At 38.7% G+C, this 19,354-nt stretch overlaps 1 protein-coding gene across 2 annotated transcripts in view; it reads left to right on the forward strand.

Annotated features, from left to right (window-relative positions):
- The first annotated feature begins 3,477 nt into the window (after positions 1 to 3,477).
- The window catches only part of LOC104421604 (uncharacterized protein YpgQ), a 35,382-nt gene continuing 19,505 nt past the window's right edge, over positions 3,478 to 19,354 (forward strand). The window contains exons 1-8 of one of the 2 annotated variants that reach the window (XM_010033613.3): positions 3,478 to 3,862; positions 4,114 to 4,144; positions 4,580 to 4,598; positions 4,886 to 4,983; positions 5,861 to 5,959; positions 6,283 to 6,455; positions 6,630 to 6,721; positions 6,827 to 7,140. In XM_010033613.3, coding sequence (XP_010031915.2) covers positions 3,497 to 3,862; positions 4,114 to 4,144; positions 4,580 to 4,598; positions 4,886 to 4,983; positions 5,861 to 5,959; positions 6,283 to 6,455; positions 6,630 to 6,716 — 873 coding nt within the window. In that variant the 5' untranslated portion in view covers positions 3,478 to 3,496 and the 3' untranslated portion in view covers positions 6,717 to 6,721; positions 6,827 to 7,140. Of the gene's footprint in view, positions 3,863 to 4,113; positions 4,145 to 4,579; positions 4,599 to 4,885; positions 4,984 to 5,860; positions 5,960 to 6,282; positions 6,456 to 6,629; positions 6,722 to 6,826; positions 7,141 to 19,354 lie in introns of those variants that run through there. The other variant, XM_039303962.1, reaches the window with a different exon arrangement.

A 19,354-nucleotide genomic window follows, 5' to 3' on the forward strand; every position in this document is an offset into this window, starting at 1 on the left:
TAAGCATTTGTATTGATCGACATGAACGAAGCCGCTCGGTTCCTCCCTTAGACGGTTTTTGATGGATATACTTTATAGCTACGTTTTGTCATTCGGATTTCTAACCAAAGAGGATTGGATAGGATATGATATGAAATTCAGGATTTTGTTATATCTTATCAATTGTTGATGATTACAATAATAAAGTTGGATATATTCATATCATATTATATATATTATTTAGTATAAACGTGCATGTGAATCACAAATTCTACAAATGGAGATAATAAAAATTTCTCATGGCACTCTTATATACTTTTTATTTTTTTTTTTTTTTTTTTTATTTTAGTTTCCTCTTTTTTTTTAATTAATTTCTTTGTTTATTTCTTTCTTCCCATTCCATCATTCTCTAACAAAATTTTATTAGATATAAAATATTACTAATATATATAAAATATTAAAACACCTAAAATATGTAATAAATATATGTTTATATAGTGAATTTATATCATAAGATATAATTAAATTAATATATAAAAATAAGATTAAATTATATAACTATACTTTATTTTTTTATTTTGTATTTCTTATATTAGAATTCAAATATTATTTATATTGCAATATAATTTTAATTTACTAATTTAAGAAATTTGTTTATTTGAGAGAAAAGAACTAAATCCTATTCCGCATTTCCCACTTTATCTATGGGATAATATTTTTCGGTTTATATCATTTTTATATCTTATTTTATTCTATCTTAAATAGGCATTAAATATAAGATAGAATAAATTTTATTCTAACTAGAATTTTATTTTGATCGCCAAATGCAACTTAAATGTCTTAGAATTAGAAGTGGATAATGGATCAGTAAGGCTCGTTTGTTTGTGTTTTTTTTTTTTTTTTTTTGAACACTTTTTCGTTTTTTTTTGTTCCTTAAACAAAAAAAAATGTAAATAAGAAACAACAAATTTGTGTTTCTTATTTCAAACACATTTGAGGAACACTTTTCTATTTTCTTCTTCTTTTTCTTCTTATTTTCTTCTTATTTTTCTTTCGCCGGCCGCCGCCTCGCCATGGCCTGGCGACCCGCCGACGAGGGCCGTGGCCTCGCCCGGCCACGGCGAGGCTCGCCGTCCCCCTGGGCGAGGCCGAGCCTCGTCGTAGCCGGGCGAGCTCGCCGCCGGATCTGGGCGAGTCGGCGTCGCCGGGCGGTGGCTCTGCGAGGCCAAGCTCGCCGCCGGGGCGAGCTCGGCCTCGCCGGATCCGGGCGAGGCCAAGCCTCGCCGGGGCCGGCGAGCCTCGCCGTGGCCGGGCGAGGCCGCCGCCCTCGTCGGCTTGGCCGCCGGACATGGCCGAGGCCTGCCGACCGCCAAAAGAAGAAAAAAAAGGAAAAATAAGAAAAATAGAAAAACTAAAAGAAATAAAAAAATTATACAAATTTACCAAACGTGTTTCGTTTATTTTTTATTCCCTAACAAGTTTACTAAACGCGTTTTTGTTCAAAATCGCTCCCTGGAATAAACACTTTTTTCTATTTCTCGTCTCGTAACAATTTTTAAACGAAACGCAAACAAACGCATCATAACTTTTGCTAGAAAAAAGTTTAAAACATCAAAGCTCAATTTTATATGGGCTTTTGTGGGCTTACACTTGATTCATATTCGACCAATTTAGATTATTGGTTCAAGCCCAAAATATAACTATGAAAATATAACTTCAACACAGCCTGCGAAGCTTCAGGTGAGGGACACCACCTCGCGGCCATTGCTCGCGCATCGGTGGCAGGTCACTATCGTTCTTTGCTGCTGCAGCTCGTTTCTACCATTGCCTGTCAAATGAGCACTGCGGCCATCCTCTGTTCTCGGATTTGATGCCAACGTCAACATGTTCCACGCGGGTCTATGCAGTCTGAGCAAGGAACCATGGGTGCTGGCGTTCGGGGCTCCATATGGCGGAGTGCGACTAGCCAGCAGCGGCGGCGTGCTGCTGGCGGCAATGGAGGGAGGGGCGGCGGGACTAAATGGGGATGAAGAGGAGGAGGAGGCTGACCTGGGGTTCCAGGAGCTGGTTCCAAGCGGGAAGGAGAACAAGCCATTTTGGGCGCATGGGGTAGAGTTGCTGGGTTGCTCGTTGAAAACTGGTCTAAGGCAAGCGAACTTGGAGTTCGTTGACGCGGGTCCTTTTCTTGATCCGTTTTGGCGCGTTGAAATATCTAAATAAGTTTTAAGTAAATCTTTTCAATCGGACAGAAAATTCTGGACACGTGTATATGTATAAATTGGTCATAGACGTATATTTAAAGTTGCGTATACTCTGCAAAATCAAACAGACGTACAACAATGAAACTTTTATCCAATCCTTTTTGTTTTGTTTTAATTTGCCAATTTTTCAGATTTCCTTTTTGATTTGTTTTCCGGCCTACTCTTTTATTGGTATTTATTTGGTCCATTTCCGTATTTTCTTTCTTAATGTTACAAATTTTGACGAGTTTGAACATTTTAGATTTTTAAGTATTCTCAAATCTTTAGTGCTTACTTTTCTTTCCAAGCATAATCTTTTCCGTAAGTACCCTAAATAAAGTTTTGTTATTATAACCCTACCACGTTCATAATCTGACCTCTTATTTGTCGACATGACACTCACCCATGTCTCTACGTCACTTGTCTACCTCACAAAACCTAGTTCATGACCCAACTCAAGCTCTCTCGTCAATTGGGCAAGTCAGTCCAAAGAGTTGCTCATTAATCAAAAGTAACAATTTTAGGAGAAAATTTAATAAGAATTTGAACTAGGATTGAGGTTATACAATTTTTGACCCACCGGACCTACCTGTTTGATAGATATTCACAAGTCACATGCATTTGCACAATTGGGAGATTGGTTCCATTGGTTCCATTTTTTATTTATTTATATTTTCTATGGCTTCCTATTTTCTTCTCTTAATTAAGGATTAAATTAGAGGATTTAATAGGCCCGAGAAGCACAAACTTGAAAGGGAAACGAACAAATCCCAATAGGTGGGATTTTTGAATATCAAGAATGAAAAACAAACTGAATACCAAAATACCGATAATTATAAATAGAAAAATATTATCGTTAATTAAAAATAAATCATTAATATCATCCATTAAATTTTAAAGATAAAACTATTTAAATTATTGGCTTTACAACTATTAACAAAATCGTTCATAATGGCTTATCATTCCTTTCGCTCAAATGAAATTACCCCAAAAGAACTCTCCAACAATTCAAAATCATTATGCGTAAAAATTTACTATAAAAAATAAAAATATGAATAATAAATTAGTAGCTGAAACAATTATTCCATTGATTTAAATATTGTAGAAAAGGGCAAGCAAGGACAAAAAACAATCTAAAACATTACAACATCAATCTTATCATCACAAAAATAATATCCCTAAATCTTATCATTTTGACCACAGTCTAATAATAATAAGATCCACGGTTTAAAAAACTAGTTCAAAGGGAGCAGTCCTCTAAAACCTCGTATCGTAGAATGCGTCTCTCATTCCGGGTGGTCGTAAGGTCCTGTCCGGCCATCAGTCCATTCCACCACAGATTCCATTTTCCCCGAGCTCTGAGCGCCGCCAGACCGAAAGCCTCGCACGATCCAAGAAGCTCCGCGCCGATTCATCAGCGGCGGTGCATCTACGGAGAGACCGAAGGCGCGCGTCCCGGTGAGAGGCGGAGAGAGATGGCTGGAGCGTCGGAGGCGGTGGCGAAGGCGGAGAAGCTGATGGAGGAGCACATGAGTGGGAACGACTCGTCCCACGACGCCTGGCACGTGTTCAGGGTCAGGGATTTGGCCCTCTCCCTCGCCCGCGAGGAGGGCCTCGATGCCCACCCGGGTTCCATGGAAATCGTCCGTATGCTTGCTTACGCCTGATCTCTCTCTCCCTCTCTCTTCGGTCTCACTCCGCCTCTGCCGTTTTCGACTACCCTTTTATTTTTTCCGGCGGATTCGTTCTCTTCTGAGGGTCTTTGTTGTGTTCGGTGAAGTATCTGCAGAAACGAGAGCGACCCACCACTTAATTGGTCCTCTTGAATTTGCTTTGAGTTGCGTTGAATTCATTTGTCTATCTGGTTCTTTACAATCTGTGAATTGTGTTGCAGGTGGAGCTTGCTGCACTTCTTCATGATATCGGTCAGCAGCTCTCTCTCTCTCTCTCTCTCACACGCGCGCACTTGAAGACTGCATTTTTACACAATCATGAGTAGGATAACCGGTCTGACTTTGACATTCGTGCTCTTTTTCCAACTGGGGAGTTAAGGGGTTGAACTTAAAATGCTGTGGTGGCTATGCTTTTTTTTTTTTTTTTTTAAAACAAAAAATGTGTTACTAGCAGTCTGTAGATGACTTGAAACTCTCCCCCTTTCCTTTACTAAATGCATTTACATGTCTGTTAATTATCCAAACGTAGATTGCCGGTCCTTTTGCATAAAGGTCCTTTGAACTAACTCCTGCGCACGCACATAATTAACTGTGGCATTGCTTTCATGTGCTTAACGATCAATTTTAGGATATTCCACAATTTATGTTGAGAAAGAACTTATTTTTAATAGTAGTTTCTCATTGCAGGTGACTACAAGTATCTAAGGTCTGGATTTACTTCTTGATCAGCCATAGAAGTAAGATTACACAGTATTGTTCTGAGTGTGATTGTTCACTGAGAACCCGTCTTTGCATCATATGGATACCTAGTATGTTTGCTCATCATATGCATTTCATCCTTGAGTATTATCTCAAGCTTTGTCATATATGCAACTAAAGGAAAGGTATGGGTATGTTGCAATGCTTTTTGTTTGCTATGCTAATATATTATTGTTTCTTTTCTCTAATTCAGTGTTTCACTTTTGCCATCCGTGTTTCTGTATTTCCATGTAGAGATCCATCTGAGGAGAAGATTGTCGAGAATTTCCTTGAGGAACAGGGAGTGGAGGAAAGCAAGAAGATCAAGATCTTAAAGATAGTAAGGGGAATGGGTAAGGGTTTCTTTTTCCTTCTCGACAGTTATATAAGAAGGGGAATGGGTGATTTTTTTGGAGTTTTTGATTGCTCTACCTTTAGTTGACTGTGTCTTTGTCAATTCAACTCAGTACAATTATGTGTATGACGCTTAAATATGTAAATTTTCTGCGCATGATGTTTTGTGGTACGTGCTATGCTCGCAGCATGAGACATAGACCTTTTATCTTATTAACCTTGGTTTGTGGAACGCCTACTCTTTTTCTGGAAATGTCATCATGAAGCTGTGAAATGGTTTATTACAGCCTCAATATCAAATAGTTATATCTGCAGATAGAAAAACAATTATTCCATTGGAGGAGGTTTCATTGGTAATCATATCATGCAGGAAGAGATTGGACTGTAGTACCTAGATTAATAGACCCCGCCTAGATTAATAGACCCCGCCCATCGATTTATGGTTGCTAACATGAATATGTTGTCCTTATTATATAAACATGTTCTTCAGTGACTCGTACAAGTGTAGGTGTGGCTGGAATTATGGTTTGTGTGTATGGGTGCTATAGTAAATCTGGAGATACTTGTAATTAAATTCAGAGCCTTATTAGTTTTGTGTCGTATAATTTACTCTGTTCGGAGAGAGAAGAAAAGCATATTTATGGCTCATCAGATTATTCATATGGTTTACCAGCAGTTTAGCAAGTCTAGTAGCACTTAAATAGTTTATTTTCAAAGACCCTCTTCGATGGTCATATCATTCCATCAATTATTTTTTATTTAAACATCACTACATCAAGATTATCCTTTTGTATCTTTGGAATTGGGAAGTCCACTAGAAATTACATATCCATTTATTGGTGTGAAAACTTATATGACAGATTCTGGCATGGTCAGGTTTCAAAAATGAGATTAAGGGGCTTGCAGAAACTGAAGTATTTCCAGAATTTGGGGTCGTGCAGGATGCTGATCGTCTTGATGCCATTGGGGCCATAGGTAATAATAAAGAAATCTTGAGTAGTATTTCCTTGATCTTACCTATTCATAATCCTTTGTCTAATTGAATTTTAGTGTTACAAATTGAGAAATTCAGAAAGTTGAATGATGCCATGTGATGTTTACCGATATAAGCTAGTCGTGTGTCCTTCCTTGACTGGTTTTGTGATCTGTTCCTTTTACTCCATTCACTTCTCTGTCTTTGACTGAAAGAAAAAAAGCACACCTTGTCATGAAAATTAATGCATATTTGTTGCCTTCTAACTGCATCTGTCCTTGTACTGGTTTTGAGATACTTTTGAATGACGTAAGGTCGTGTGCAGGAATAGCTCGTTGCTTCACTTTCGGGGGAAGCAGAAACAGAGTTCTCCACGATCCTGCCATCCAGCCACGATCTGTTCTTTCCCAGGAAAACTACATGAAAAAAGAGGAGCAGACTACCTTGAATCATTTTTATGAGAAACTTCTGAAGCTGAAAGATTTGATGAAAACAAAGGTAAAAAAGTTGGGTGTCCTGTATATAGGGACCTAACTTTTGTTGGTATTCGTTTTTGTAGTTATTCCACATGCTTGCTCTTCCCAATGGTTGCTACATTCTTTTAAGAGCTGATAGATGACCATTTAAAATATACCTTCTTTCTGATTGTGTGGGGCTTTTTGAAACGCTTAGGCTGGACAAAGGAGAGCGGAGAAGCGGCACAAGTTTATGCTCGAGTATTTGGAAGAGTTCTACAAAGAGTGGGATGGGCAAGCCTAGATTGGGTAACTGATTCTCTTTTGACAGAGTTCTTGGGTTTTAGGACATTAAGATGCACAGCATTTTTATTCTTGAGGTTGGTCTTTGATGTTGTTACCATGGAACTGCAGGTGATATTGAAGAGGTACTATTACCATCACCATTTCCAATGGTTTAGCCCTTATGGATTACAATACCGAAATTTATCTAAAGTAGAGATCCATGGTTGAATCCAGTTTTAGCAAGTCAGTTGTTAATGCATTGTAATCATAACATTTATCACCTACTAGCTTATTTAATTCTCTTACTAGTATGCTGCATTTGTTAGAATGTCGTTAGAATTCCGGTCATGGTTGCCCATTTCATAACTATTGCTATGTTTGCTATAACAAAAGATGGAATGCCATCTAGATTGCATTTCGTCGAAGATGAGACATTCTCTAAATGAGCTAGAGATCGAGATTGAATCACGACTCACGAGCAGTATGGGTTTCATAGGGATGTGAATGATTCTATGCTGGATCATTTGCTCTTCTTTTTTTTTTTTTAAAATCATTTCATCTTGATGATTGTTTAGGTCTTTGAAGAGCAATTTTATACACACTTCAGACATAAATGGCTATAACGGGGAAAGCACTGCAAGAGACGGAAACGAAGATTGTGTTGCGAGTATAATAGCGTGAGAAGTTGGGAGCTAGAGAAATAAGATGTTTGTAGTGTTGGTTCAGGGGTTAAGTCATTAGATACCGAAGACTCTAGAGTCAAATTATAGCCAGTGAAGACTAAAAATGCTACAATTCTTTGAATAACGTCCGTTTGTTGTCATCTGATTTAAAAACTTAGGTTTGTCATTGGTATGTCGAGTAATTAATTCATACCGCTTACATTTTTTCAATGGTATAGCGATTAGTTGGTGTCCGGACCAACTCTTATTATATACCTCAACTAGTCCACCCTTTCAGGTGGTCTTGAGAGTGCACTTCTACGCATGGTGCCATGTATTAGAGTTTTTACTATCAAAAAATTCCAACAAGATTTGAACCTCAAATTACAAGAAGAGGAGCACACTCTTTTGTCATCTATTGTCACTTAAGTCAACAACTCGTTGGTTCCACCAAAAAAAAAAAAAAAAAAAGCACCTTGTTGGTGGACAAATAAGCCGTCATAACCAAATCTTTCATATTTAGCTTTTGCAATTTCACAAATTAAAATAATTTAATCACATGAATATGCCGGTATCATATAATTAATTAGGACGGACACAAAGTCGAATTGTGTGTTCTATCAAAAATTAGGACACTTTTTCAAGAACTTGACCATTAATACACACTTTTGCGGGAATAGATTCATTTGTATTTTTCATTATTTTAATTATCCATATGTAATCTGCAATATCATTATTAAAAGTATATCCTTTCACTTTTGAATATTAATATATACAAAGTAGAAAAGGTAAGATGTTAATTTCTTGGGTTGGTGCAATTGATTGGTAGGTTAGGAGATTTCAACTTAGGAATTAGAGGTCATTTGTAGAATTGATAAAATTATAATTGGGCATTATGGAAATCTTTCATTCTTATTTTCATGGCATTTTAAGCTTGAGAGTGTTCCACGGATATCATAGCTGTAAAAAGGGTACACTTTTATTTTGAGGTTGTCGATTCTTAGGAAAACTGGAAAATGCATCTTAAGCTGAAGTTCTCAATTAATCGCAAGTTTTTCCATGTGAGAGAGAGAGAGAGAGGGGAAAAGTGGTGCACTTAACGGCCTTTTTCGGTTAAATTTTCACCGCTTGATATCAAGGTATATTCAGGCAAAGCATAACTAAAATACTTCTAGATCCACAAATATCAATAGCAATGCTTTCCACGGATGTTTCTTAACTATTGAATGCCTTTGTTAGCTTTGTTTATTTTTTTTGGTCGAACCTTTGTTAGCTTTAAAAGAGAAATCTGTGCGTCCCAGCATCACACGAGCCTGGGAGTATATCTTCAATTGCTTGCGCCTTGATTAGCCATGTGCATAAGGAAAAACAAAAAAGGCCAGCATCCCTGTTGGTAATTTCTAATCAAAATTGAATATATGAACTCAATTGATAATAATGCAATCTGTTTATGATTGAATTGATCCAATGAAAATGTTTATGATTGAATTGTTTCTCTAATGTAATATGTTTCAAAAAAATTTTGGTACTTTTCGCAAAATTCTTGAGGGAAAAAAGTTGACCTTTTGCTCAATAAGTCACATATCCCAAATGCCAAAATTCATGTCATCTTAATATCTGAAAAGGGTTGGGTAAAGTTCAAAGTTCTAGGAATTGGGGCATCAGCTATATTTTCCTTCACCATTGGACGAAGGTTATTTCCCTTAATTAGTTCTTTTATTGGTATATCACAAATTATAAATATCATTCACATACAAATTCAATTAAAAAAAATTATGGGTGATGCCTATGTTTATAAAGCATTGACCAAATGATTAAAATATCATCCTTAGAAATTTCTATGTTAGATTTTTAGAAATAATTCAATCCTTGGTGGTACAAGATTAAAACTGTAAATGTGAGTATTAAAATTTTCTTTTGGTGTGACTGACATTAAAAAATATGCATATCATATTCTAACCCCACCCCCCAAAAAAAAAAAAATGAAGTCGATCATGCCATGTTTATCTTCAAATCTTTTTTTCCTTTTGTTGTCATTGTTTTGGTGCTTTGTTTTGATGCGATTGAGGATAAGATTTGATTTAAATGTTAAAATTGGAAGGGTTTTTGCATTCGTCGAATTGATAACATGTTATTTCCTTTTAAGTAATTAAATCGGATCTAAATTCTAATCCAATTCGGAGTCCTTGCTTACCATTACTTAAACACTATCGGCCCACACATCCCTTTCGATTCTGTCTTTCCACGTTTGCTCGAGCAAAGATCCTCTACTTCTAAAACCGACCCTGACCCTGACCCTGCCGGCTTGGTCTACGGCTTCCCAACGAACCCGCCGCAGCACCGCCCCGGAAGCACCGCACCGTGCTCAAATACCGGACATGGGGGTTGGTCGATGCTGTGCGGTATGCTTATACGTGGCGCTTCTTGCTGGACTCGCGGCCGCCAGTCTCGCACTTTTTTATCTCCAAGAGAAAAGAGATGCGACTTCTCGAGCGCGAGTTTTCGTGTCCGGCATGTCCCTCTCTTCCTTCGACGTGACGCCGTCGTCTCGTCAATTGAACGGGACTTGGCACATCGATTTCTCGCTGCTACACAAGGGCCCGAAAGTCAAGTGTTTCCCATGCGGCAGCGCCGCGGTCTCGGTGCGTTACAAAGGCACGTACCTGGCGGGGGTGACTCTTCACGCCTTCCGTGTGCCTGTGAATCATCTGATTCCACTGGAGGCGAAGGTCGATGCATCCCGAAGCGACGCGCCGGGTTGGCTCGCCCGCGATCTCATGGAAGCTAGGACACTTGGCGTTGTGGAGTTTGAGGTTCAGTTTGTCACTAAATATTACACATGGCATAATACTTATCTGTGCAGGGGTTTGAGGTTAGGGTTTTCGACGGGGAAAGAAGCTAAGCTTATCGGTGACGATCACGTGAGATGCCCGTTCATTGGTTAGAATAGAAGAAATCGACGAGAAGAAGTTTCTCTTGATGGCTAGATTTCATTATGTTTTCTTTTTCATGTTTCAATAACTTTTGATTGTTTTGTTCTAATTAGTTCCGGGATGAGCAAAGCATGTCATCAAGTCGCAGTGTTAAGCTAACCTGCATCTTGGATAGGGATATGAATGAGTCAAAAGTAGATTTTAGTTGAATCCATGATGGTCTTTTAGTTAAGCAATGTAATCTTTTGCTTGATGTTATCGAATTTTTCAATAGTATCATGTGACCAACCCCATGCAATCAAGCCAATTTTTTCAGCAAATATACCATTAACGAAAGATAAAAAAGAAAAAGTTGATAAAGCTCAGACTTGCTCGACAACGAGTTGCACGGCCAATTGCATGTTTCAGACTGTTTATTGCTCTATAAAATTGGGCTCCTCCTGTTAGCTGCAATCTCCACGGTGTTCGGATATTTCGCTCACGATTTAATTATGCCTCCGAAGTGAGAGTACCGAAGTCGAGCCCCGCCAGAGTGGAGAGATTGGCTTGTCACCATGGCCTCTCGTCCAATCATTCGAGCCTCGCCAGAGTGGAGAGATTGGCTTGTCACCATGGCCTCTCGTCCAATCATCCTCGTTAATATGGACGGCGACAAGGGAGCTGAGAAAGAGATGAAGTCGCAATGGGAGAGAAAGAAAGGGGATAGCCGCGCTCAGCAGCCGGAGAAGGGGTAGGGGTGACTGCGAGTGGCTTGAGATGGCAACTCGCGGGTGATGTTGGGTGACTGACAACACACGGGCGATGCAGGTCTGAGATCTAGTAGGGTAGAGGGGAGAAAGAAGATGTGGAAAGTAAATGGGTAAATCGAGAATACTAATAATGCCGGTGGAAATCAGTAATATATATTGATGGAAAGTCAAAATACAAAGCAACCCTGAGAATACTATCGATAACATGGGGAGGGGAGAGAAACCAAGGTGAGGGGGTATTAGCAAGTTTGCTGTACACGAAGATGAGAGAATCGGCAAAAAGCATTGAAGAGGGCGCGGCACTCCCACGGCGGGCGACCCCGAATTTCAAACGATAACATTCTTAAAATACTGAAAAAATTAATGCCCAAAATCACATGTCGCGGGCCAACCAGTTATCTTGAGTTTTTCATCGAGTATTTTCAAATTTCCAAACTAACATTCTTAAAATTGGAACTTGAGTTTTGAGTATTTTCAAAAACCAAAAACCATTAAAATTGTTTTGTCAAACACCAAGATTTGGTGCCGAGACATTTCGAGACCCAAAATTAATTGAAAATGATGCGCCAAAAGTAGCCTTTGTCCTAAATAGACCTTTAACCTTCACCGTGTCAAGAAGGTTGAAGAAATTGAAATAGTGGAAAAACACAATTTTGTATGCGAATGATATCCAAGGCTGAAAGTTGTCTTTTATCAAGATCGAAAATTTTATTTAGTTAGTTATCAAGTAACCAAGTGTCATGTTAGGGTTCCCTGATCAAATCCAAGAAAAGATAGAGGAGAATTAGTTTTGTGCCCTATCTGAATTCTGGTCATGGTTGCCCATTTCAAAACTGTTGCTATGTTTGCTATAACAAAAGATGGAATGCCATCTAGATTGCATTTCGTCGAAGATGAGACATTCTCTAAATGAGCTAGAGATCGATACCGAATCACGACTCACAAGCAATATGGGTTTCATAGGGATGTGGATGATTCTGTGCTGGTTCATTTGCCTTTTTTTTTCCTTCCCGAAACCGTTTCATCTTGATAATTATTTAGGTCTTTGAAGAGCGATTTTATACACACTTCAGACATAAATAGCTATAACGGGGAAAGCACTGCAAGAGATGGAAACGGAGATTGTGGTGTGAGTATAATAGCGTGAGAAGTTGGGAGCTAGAGAAATAAGATGATTGTAGTGTTGGTTTAGGGGTTAAGTCATTAGATACCGAAGATTCTAGACTTAAATTATAAGCGGTGAAGACTAAAAATGCTAAAATTCTTTGAATAACGTCCGTTTGTTGTCATCTGATTTAAAAACTTAGGTTTGTCATTGGTATGTTGAGTAATTAATTCATACCGCTTACATTTTTTCATTGGTATAGCGATTAGTTGGTGTCCGGACCAGCTCTTATTATATACCTCGCCTAGTCCGCCCTTTCAAGTGGTCTTGAGAGTGCGCTCCTACGCACAGTGCGATGTATTCGAGTTTTTACTATCAAAAAATTCCAACAAGATTTGAACCTCAAATTACAAGAAGAGGAGCACACTCTTTTGTCATCTATTGTCACGTAAGTCAACAACGCTTTGGTTCCACCAAAAAAAAAAAGAAGCACCTTGTTGGTGGACAAATGTATAATTAAGCCGTCATAACCAAATCTTTCATATTTAGCTTTTGCAATTTCACAAATTAAAATAATTTAATCACATAAATATGCTGATACCATATAATTAGCTAGGATGGACACAAAGTCGAATTGAGTGTTCTATCAAGAAATTAGGACACTTTTACAAGAATTGGACCATTAATACACACTTTTGCAAGAATAGATTCATTTGTATTTTTCATTATTTTAATTATCCAGATATAATCTGCAATATCAATATTAAAAGTATATACAATGTAGAAAAGTAAGATGCTAATTTCTAGGGTGGTGCAATTGATTGGTACATCAGGAGATTTCAATTTAGACATCAGAGGTCATTTGTCGAATCGATAAAATAATAATTAGGCATTATGAAAATCTTTCATTCTTATTTTCATTGCATTCCAAGCTTGAGAGTGTTCCGCCGATCCCATAGCTTTGAAAAGGGTACTTTTATTTTGAGGTTGTCAATTATTAGGAAAACTGGAAAATGCTTCTTTAGCAGAAGTTCTCAATTAATCGCAAGTTTTTCCACGTGAGAGAGAGAGAGAGAGAGAGAGAGAGAGAGAGAGAGAGAGAGCAAAAGTGGTGCACTTGACTGCCTTTTTTGGTTAAATTTTCACCGCTTGATATCAAGGTATTCATATTCAGGCAAAGCGTAACTAAAATACTTCTAGATCCACAAATCATCAATAGCAATGCTTTCCACGGATGTTTCTTAACTATCGAATGCCTTTGTTAGCTTTGTTTTTTTTTTTTTTTTTTTGGTCGAACCTTTGTTAGCTTTAAAAGAGAAACATCTGTGTCCCAGCATCACACAAGCCTGGGAGTATATCTTCAATTGCTTGCGCCTTGATTAGCCATGTGCATAAGGAAAAACAAAAAAGGCCGGCATCCACGTTGGTAATTTCTAATCAAAATTGAATGTATGAACTCAATTGATAATAATGCAATATGTTTATGGCCGAATCGATCTAATGAGAATGTTTATGATTGAATTGTTTCTCTAATATAATATGTTTCGAATTTTTTTTGGTATTTTTCCCAAAATTCAAGAGGGGAAAAAGTTGACCTTTTGCTCAATAAGTCACATATCCCAAATGCCAAAATTCATGTCATTTTAAGATCTGAAAAGGGTCGGGTAAAGTTCAAAGTTCTAGGAATTGGGGCATCGGCTATATATTCCTTCACCATTGGACGAAGGTCATTTCCCTTAATTAGGTCTTTGATTGGTCTATCACAAATTATGAATATCATTCACATATAAACTCAATTAAAAAAAATTATGGGTGATGCCTATGTTTACAAATCATTGACCAATTGACTAAAATATCTTCCTTAGAAATTTCTACATTAGATTGTGAGAAATAAATCAATCATTGGTGGTAGTAATGATTAAAAAAACTATAAATGTGAGTATTAAAATTTTATTTTGGTGTGACTAACATTAAAAGAATATGCATATCATATTCTAACTCCCGCAAAAAAAAAAAAAAAAAAAAAAAGGAAAAAATGTTTATCTTGAAATCTTTTTCCCCCTTCATTGTCATTGTTTTGGTGTGTCTATTTTGATGCGATTGAGGATAAGATTTGATTTAAATGTTAAAATTGGAAGAATTTTTGAATTCGTTGAATTGACAACATGTCATTATCTTTTAAGTAATTAAATCGGATCTAAATTCTAATCCAATTCGGAGTCCTTGCTTACCATTACTTAAACACTATCGGCCCACACATCCCTTTCTGATTCTGTCTTTCCACTTTTGGTCGAGCAAAGATCCTCTACTTCTAAAACCGACGCTGACCCTGCCGGCTTGGTCTACGGCTTCCCTGTGAACCCGCCGCCGCCCGCCCCGGAAACACCGCACCGTGCTCAAATACCGGACATGGGGGCTAGTCTATGCTGTGCGGTATGCTTTTGGGTGACGCTTCTTGCTGGACTCGCGGTCCTCGCATTTATTTTTCTCGAAGCAGTAAACTTTCCGACTTCTCCAGTGCGAGTTTTCGTGTCCGGCATGTCCCTCTCTTCCTTCGAGGTGACGCTGTCGTCTCGTCAATTGAACGGGACTTGGCACATCGATTTCTCGCTGCTAAGCACGATAGGCGAGTCTTTCCCGTGCGACAGCGCCGCGGTCTTGGTGTATTACAAAGGCACGTACCTAGCGGGGGTGAATCTTCACGCCTTCCTTGTTCCTGGGAAGCATCCGATTCCACTGGAGGCGAACGTCGATGCATCCCGAAGCGACATGCCGGGTTGGCTCGCTCATGATCTCGCGGAAGCCAGGACACTTGGAGTTGTGGAGTTCGAGGTCCAGTTCGTCCCTAAATATGAGATATGGCATCTTACTTTCTTGTGCAGGGGCTTGAGGTTAGGGTTTTCAACGGCGGAAGAAGCTAAGCTCATTGGCGACGATCACGTGAGATGCTCGTTCATTGGTTAGGGTAGAAAAAATCGAGGAGAAGTAGTTTCTCTTGATGGCTAGATTTCATTATGTTTTCTTTTTCATGTTTCAATAAATTTTGATTGTTTTCTTCTAATTAGTTCCGGGATGAGCAAAGTATGTCATCAAGTCGCAATGTTAAGCTGACCTGCATCGTGGATGTGGATAGGGATGTGAATGAGTCAAAAGTAGATTTTAGTTGAATCCGTGACGGTCTTTTAGTTAAGCAATGTGATCTTTTACTTGATGTTATCGAATTTTTCAATAGTATCACGTGACCAACTCCATGCAATCAAGCCAATTTTTTCAGCAAATATACCATTAACGAAAGATAAAAAAGAAAAAGTTGATAAAGCTTAGACTTGCTCGACAATAAGTTGCACAGCCAATTGCATGTTTCAGACTGTTTGGTGCTCTGTAAAATTAGGCTCCTCCTGTTAGCTGCAATCTCCGCGGTGTTCGGATATTTCGCTCACGATTTAATTATGCTTCTGAAGTGAGAGTACCGAAGTCAAGCCCCGCCAGAGTGGAGAGATTGGCTTGTCACCATGGCCTCTCGTCCAATCATCCTCGTTAATATTGGATGGCGACGAGGGAGCCGAGAAAGAGATGAAGTCGCAATGGAAGAGAAAGAAAAGGGATAGCCGCACTCAGCGGCCGGAGGAGGCAACTCGCGGGCGATGTTGGGTGACCGACAACACATGAGTGATGCGGGTCTGAGATCCAGTCGGGTAGAGGGGAGAAAGAAGATGTGGAAAGTAAACGGGTAAATCGAGAATACTAATAATGCCAGTGAGGGCAAGTTTGGAAGACAAAAATCATTGAATTTCCAAATTAACATTCTAAAAATACTGGAAACCGAAATCATATGTAAGTTTTCTTGAGTTTTGAGTATTTTCAAATCTCAATTTGGAACCAAAAACCATTAAAATTGTTTTGTCAAACACCAAGATTTGGTGCCGAGACATTTCGAGACCCAAACTTAATTGAAAATGATGCGCCAAAAGTAGCCTTTGTCCCTAAATAGACCTTTAACCTTCACCGTATGAAGAAGGTCAAAGAAATTGAAATAGTGGAAAAACACAATTTTGTATGCGAATGATATCCGAGGCTGAAAGTTGTCTTTTATCAAGATCGAAAATTTTATTTAGTTAGTTATCAAGTAACCAAGTGTCATGTTAGGGTTCCTGATCAAATCCAAGAAAAGATAAAGGAGAGTTAGTTTTGTGGCCTATCTACATTCCTTGTTATTGAATCGGGATGTTTTTGACCCGCACGTTTACGCCGATGTTTCAGGAATCATAATTTCTATGCACTTTAACGTTCGTAAGGTCAAATTCTATAGATTTGATAGGTTTATTTATAAATGTTGAGATTTAATCACGTCAGGCAATTTAATTTAATTTAATTTATTCCTTTAAAGGATATGTCACCATACACATGTACTTTGTTATAAGCCCTATCGGATCCTCGAAATTGTAGGGCGATCGTTTTCCACTATTTCAAGGAGCAATGACATGTGCAAAAAAAAAAAAAAAAAAAAAAGGAGCAATGACATGAACTGATGGAAAGCATTAATTGGATAAAAGGGTGTTTCATTAGGCTACGTGGGTGGGTTAAATGTCACGCGGACTTGTCTCACGTACGGTTTATTATATAGGGGGTGAGGTTTATTTGGCTATGCTAGTAAGCTGTTAGGCTGTGTTTGGTAGTTCGGATTTGAGTCAGGATAGGATAATTTGTTATCCTATCCGATGTTTGGGAATGTCCCCCGGATCGGACAAACTTGGATATATCCGGATAAAACGCCGGATAAAAAATCCGGGGGAAGGGGTGGGATAAGCCCGGATTGGATAAGATGTTTTTTTTAAGGAAATAAAGAACTTAACAAAAAGAAGATATCACTTGCCGTTTTCAATGGTGGCCACTGCGGAGGTGGCCACAATTCCTAGATCTAGGGTTTTTCCATGGCCTTTAATTAATTGAATTTTCTATTTTTTAATTTTATAATTTAAATGAATATCATATTTATTTTTTAATCTTATCCTGAAGTGCACCAAACACTTGATAGGATTAGATATGTCCGCCTTTATTATCCAAAGGATTTAATAGCCTACTTTATCCTATCCTATCATGATTATTATCCGAACGACTAAACGTAGCCTTAGCATTCAGCAGTGGAATTTTGCGTCGGTCAAAAAGATATATAGCTAAGCTCCCACTTTTATTTTTAGGGTTTTACTTCACACTCGACAGATATTCACGGTGCAGGCCTATCGTGTCAGGGTCATTTGTCACTTCCACTAACGCGTCCCAGACCTGCGAACGAAAAGTCTCTATTGCCCGTATGTTCAGGACCCTTTCGGTCCCATGAAACTGATTCTTTATTCATTGTTAAGGAAAGGAGAGCATGGTTAGTTTACATAATTCTTTACTAATAAAGAAACCTTGCGGTGCAAAAAAACAAAAGATCTGTGGCTCTTTGAAGGTCTAATGAAATGATCATTTTCAAATTTTACAAAGAAATGTTGATCGACAAAGCGTAATGTACTCATAACATGTTAAATTTTATAAAATTCATTCATTACAATTACATTTGTTAAAACATAACCATATATGTTGATTTCTAATTTTTGGCGACCCAATGTGCATTCATCACGGCCCAAGCTACTGCTCGTGTGCGACGGCAGAATTAAGCCATCACTCAACCTTATAAACTCATTGCTTGAGATTGACTATCCTGAAAAATCCACCAGCGTTTATGACCCCGACGACCCATGGGATTTTTTCGATCTCAAACTAATCCGGAACTGAGATTGAGGATCGGATCAAGTGTGACGGAGCTTACGACGTGATTGTGGTAGGGAGAAACATTGGAAAGGAATCAGGCGGTTAACAATTTTTTTGCTATTTGGAGCACTCCGGACTCATCCCTTTTAGTTTTACTCAATCAATACAACCATTTTACCCAAAAATCAAAATCAAAATCAATACAACAATTTCGACCAAAAAAAAAAATCAATGTAATCGAAGCACACCACACCACACCTCATGCAATCTGTGGACAACTAAATTTTGTCCTTTTATTTAGGACATTTCTAGAAAATTAGGTTTTTTTTTTTTTGGGTCAGAAGTAATAATATATTGAGCTATGAGCCGAACATTTACACAAGATTTGACGCCACAAAACTTGCACTCATGAAGACAATAAGTCTAAACAAGTGGAAGGAAGCCGGATGCAAAAGAACTCTGCAAGATCAGCCAAAGCGAAAAATAGCCTAAGCATCAGGCACACGAGGAAAGAGGAGGCCACGCATGGCCAAAAAGGAACCCAACCTCGACAAAACAACCAACACAAAGGACAGACAACAAAGAAAGAAAATAGTCACAAAACACCAAGGAGGGGTCACCGCCGTAGCCGAACATCAGCCAAACCAGTCAAGGTGAACACGGCCCCGAAGGAAGAAGGCGGAAGGCCTTCATACAGCAAGCACCCGAGAAGACAACGGCCACGGCCCAACCACAAACTGTCTCTGAACCATTCCAAAGAGCACTAAAGATCTGCTGGATGAGGAGAGAAGATGCATGGATCTATCCCCCAGTTACGCTGGAGTCTTCTGTTTCTTGGATTATCCTCAACGTTTCTGAAAGTTAAGGCATTGTCTTTCACCACTTTGATGAGATGATTTTTAACCGCCACAACTGCGACCGTGTGATCTCTAAAGAGAATGTTGTTCATGTACCTCCAAATAAGGTGGCAAATAGCATCAAAATAAAAGCGGCCAATGGAGCGATAAAAGTCCTTATCGGAGAGGAACTTCATCGCCCACTGAAGGTTTTTAAATCACGTCTTGTTTTGCCAAGGGAGATTGCATTTAGCCGCCCAAAAGAAAGCCATGTTGGCAGTGATGCGACACACGAAGTAGAGATAATCGATGGAATTCTGCGCTAGCCTACAAAAAGCACAAACCTTTCTCCCAATTTTGCCATGCGACATAAGTAGGGCTTGGGTGGGAAGACGGTTCTTTATAATAAGTCAGAGACAGAGATTGAATTGATATCTCGGGGTGATAACCTTATTCCAAATAAAGGATGCCCAATTAACCCTATCCTTCATTCTTATGATAATATGCCAAGCCGAGGCAACCGAGAATGGACTAGAAGTGCCGTCACTCCAAATAAAGCGATCCGGTTCTCTGGAGAAGAGAGAGAGGGGATAATCTCAAGATTCAACTACTGTCTTG

The sequence above is a fragment of the Eucalyptus grandis genome, chromosome 10, assembly GCF_016545825.1.
Source record: "Eucalyptus grandis isolate ANBG69807.140 chromosome 10, ASM1654582v1, whole genome shotgun sequence".
NCBI classification, from domain to species: Eukaryota; Viridiplantae; Streptophyta; class Magnoliopsida; order Myrtales; family Myrtaceae; genus Eucalyptus; species Eucalyptus grandis.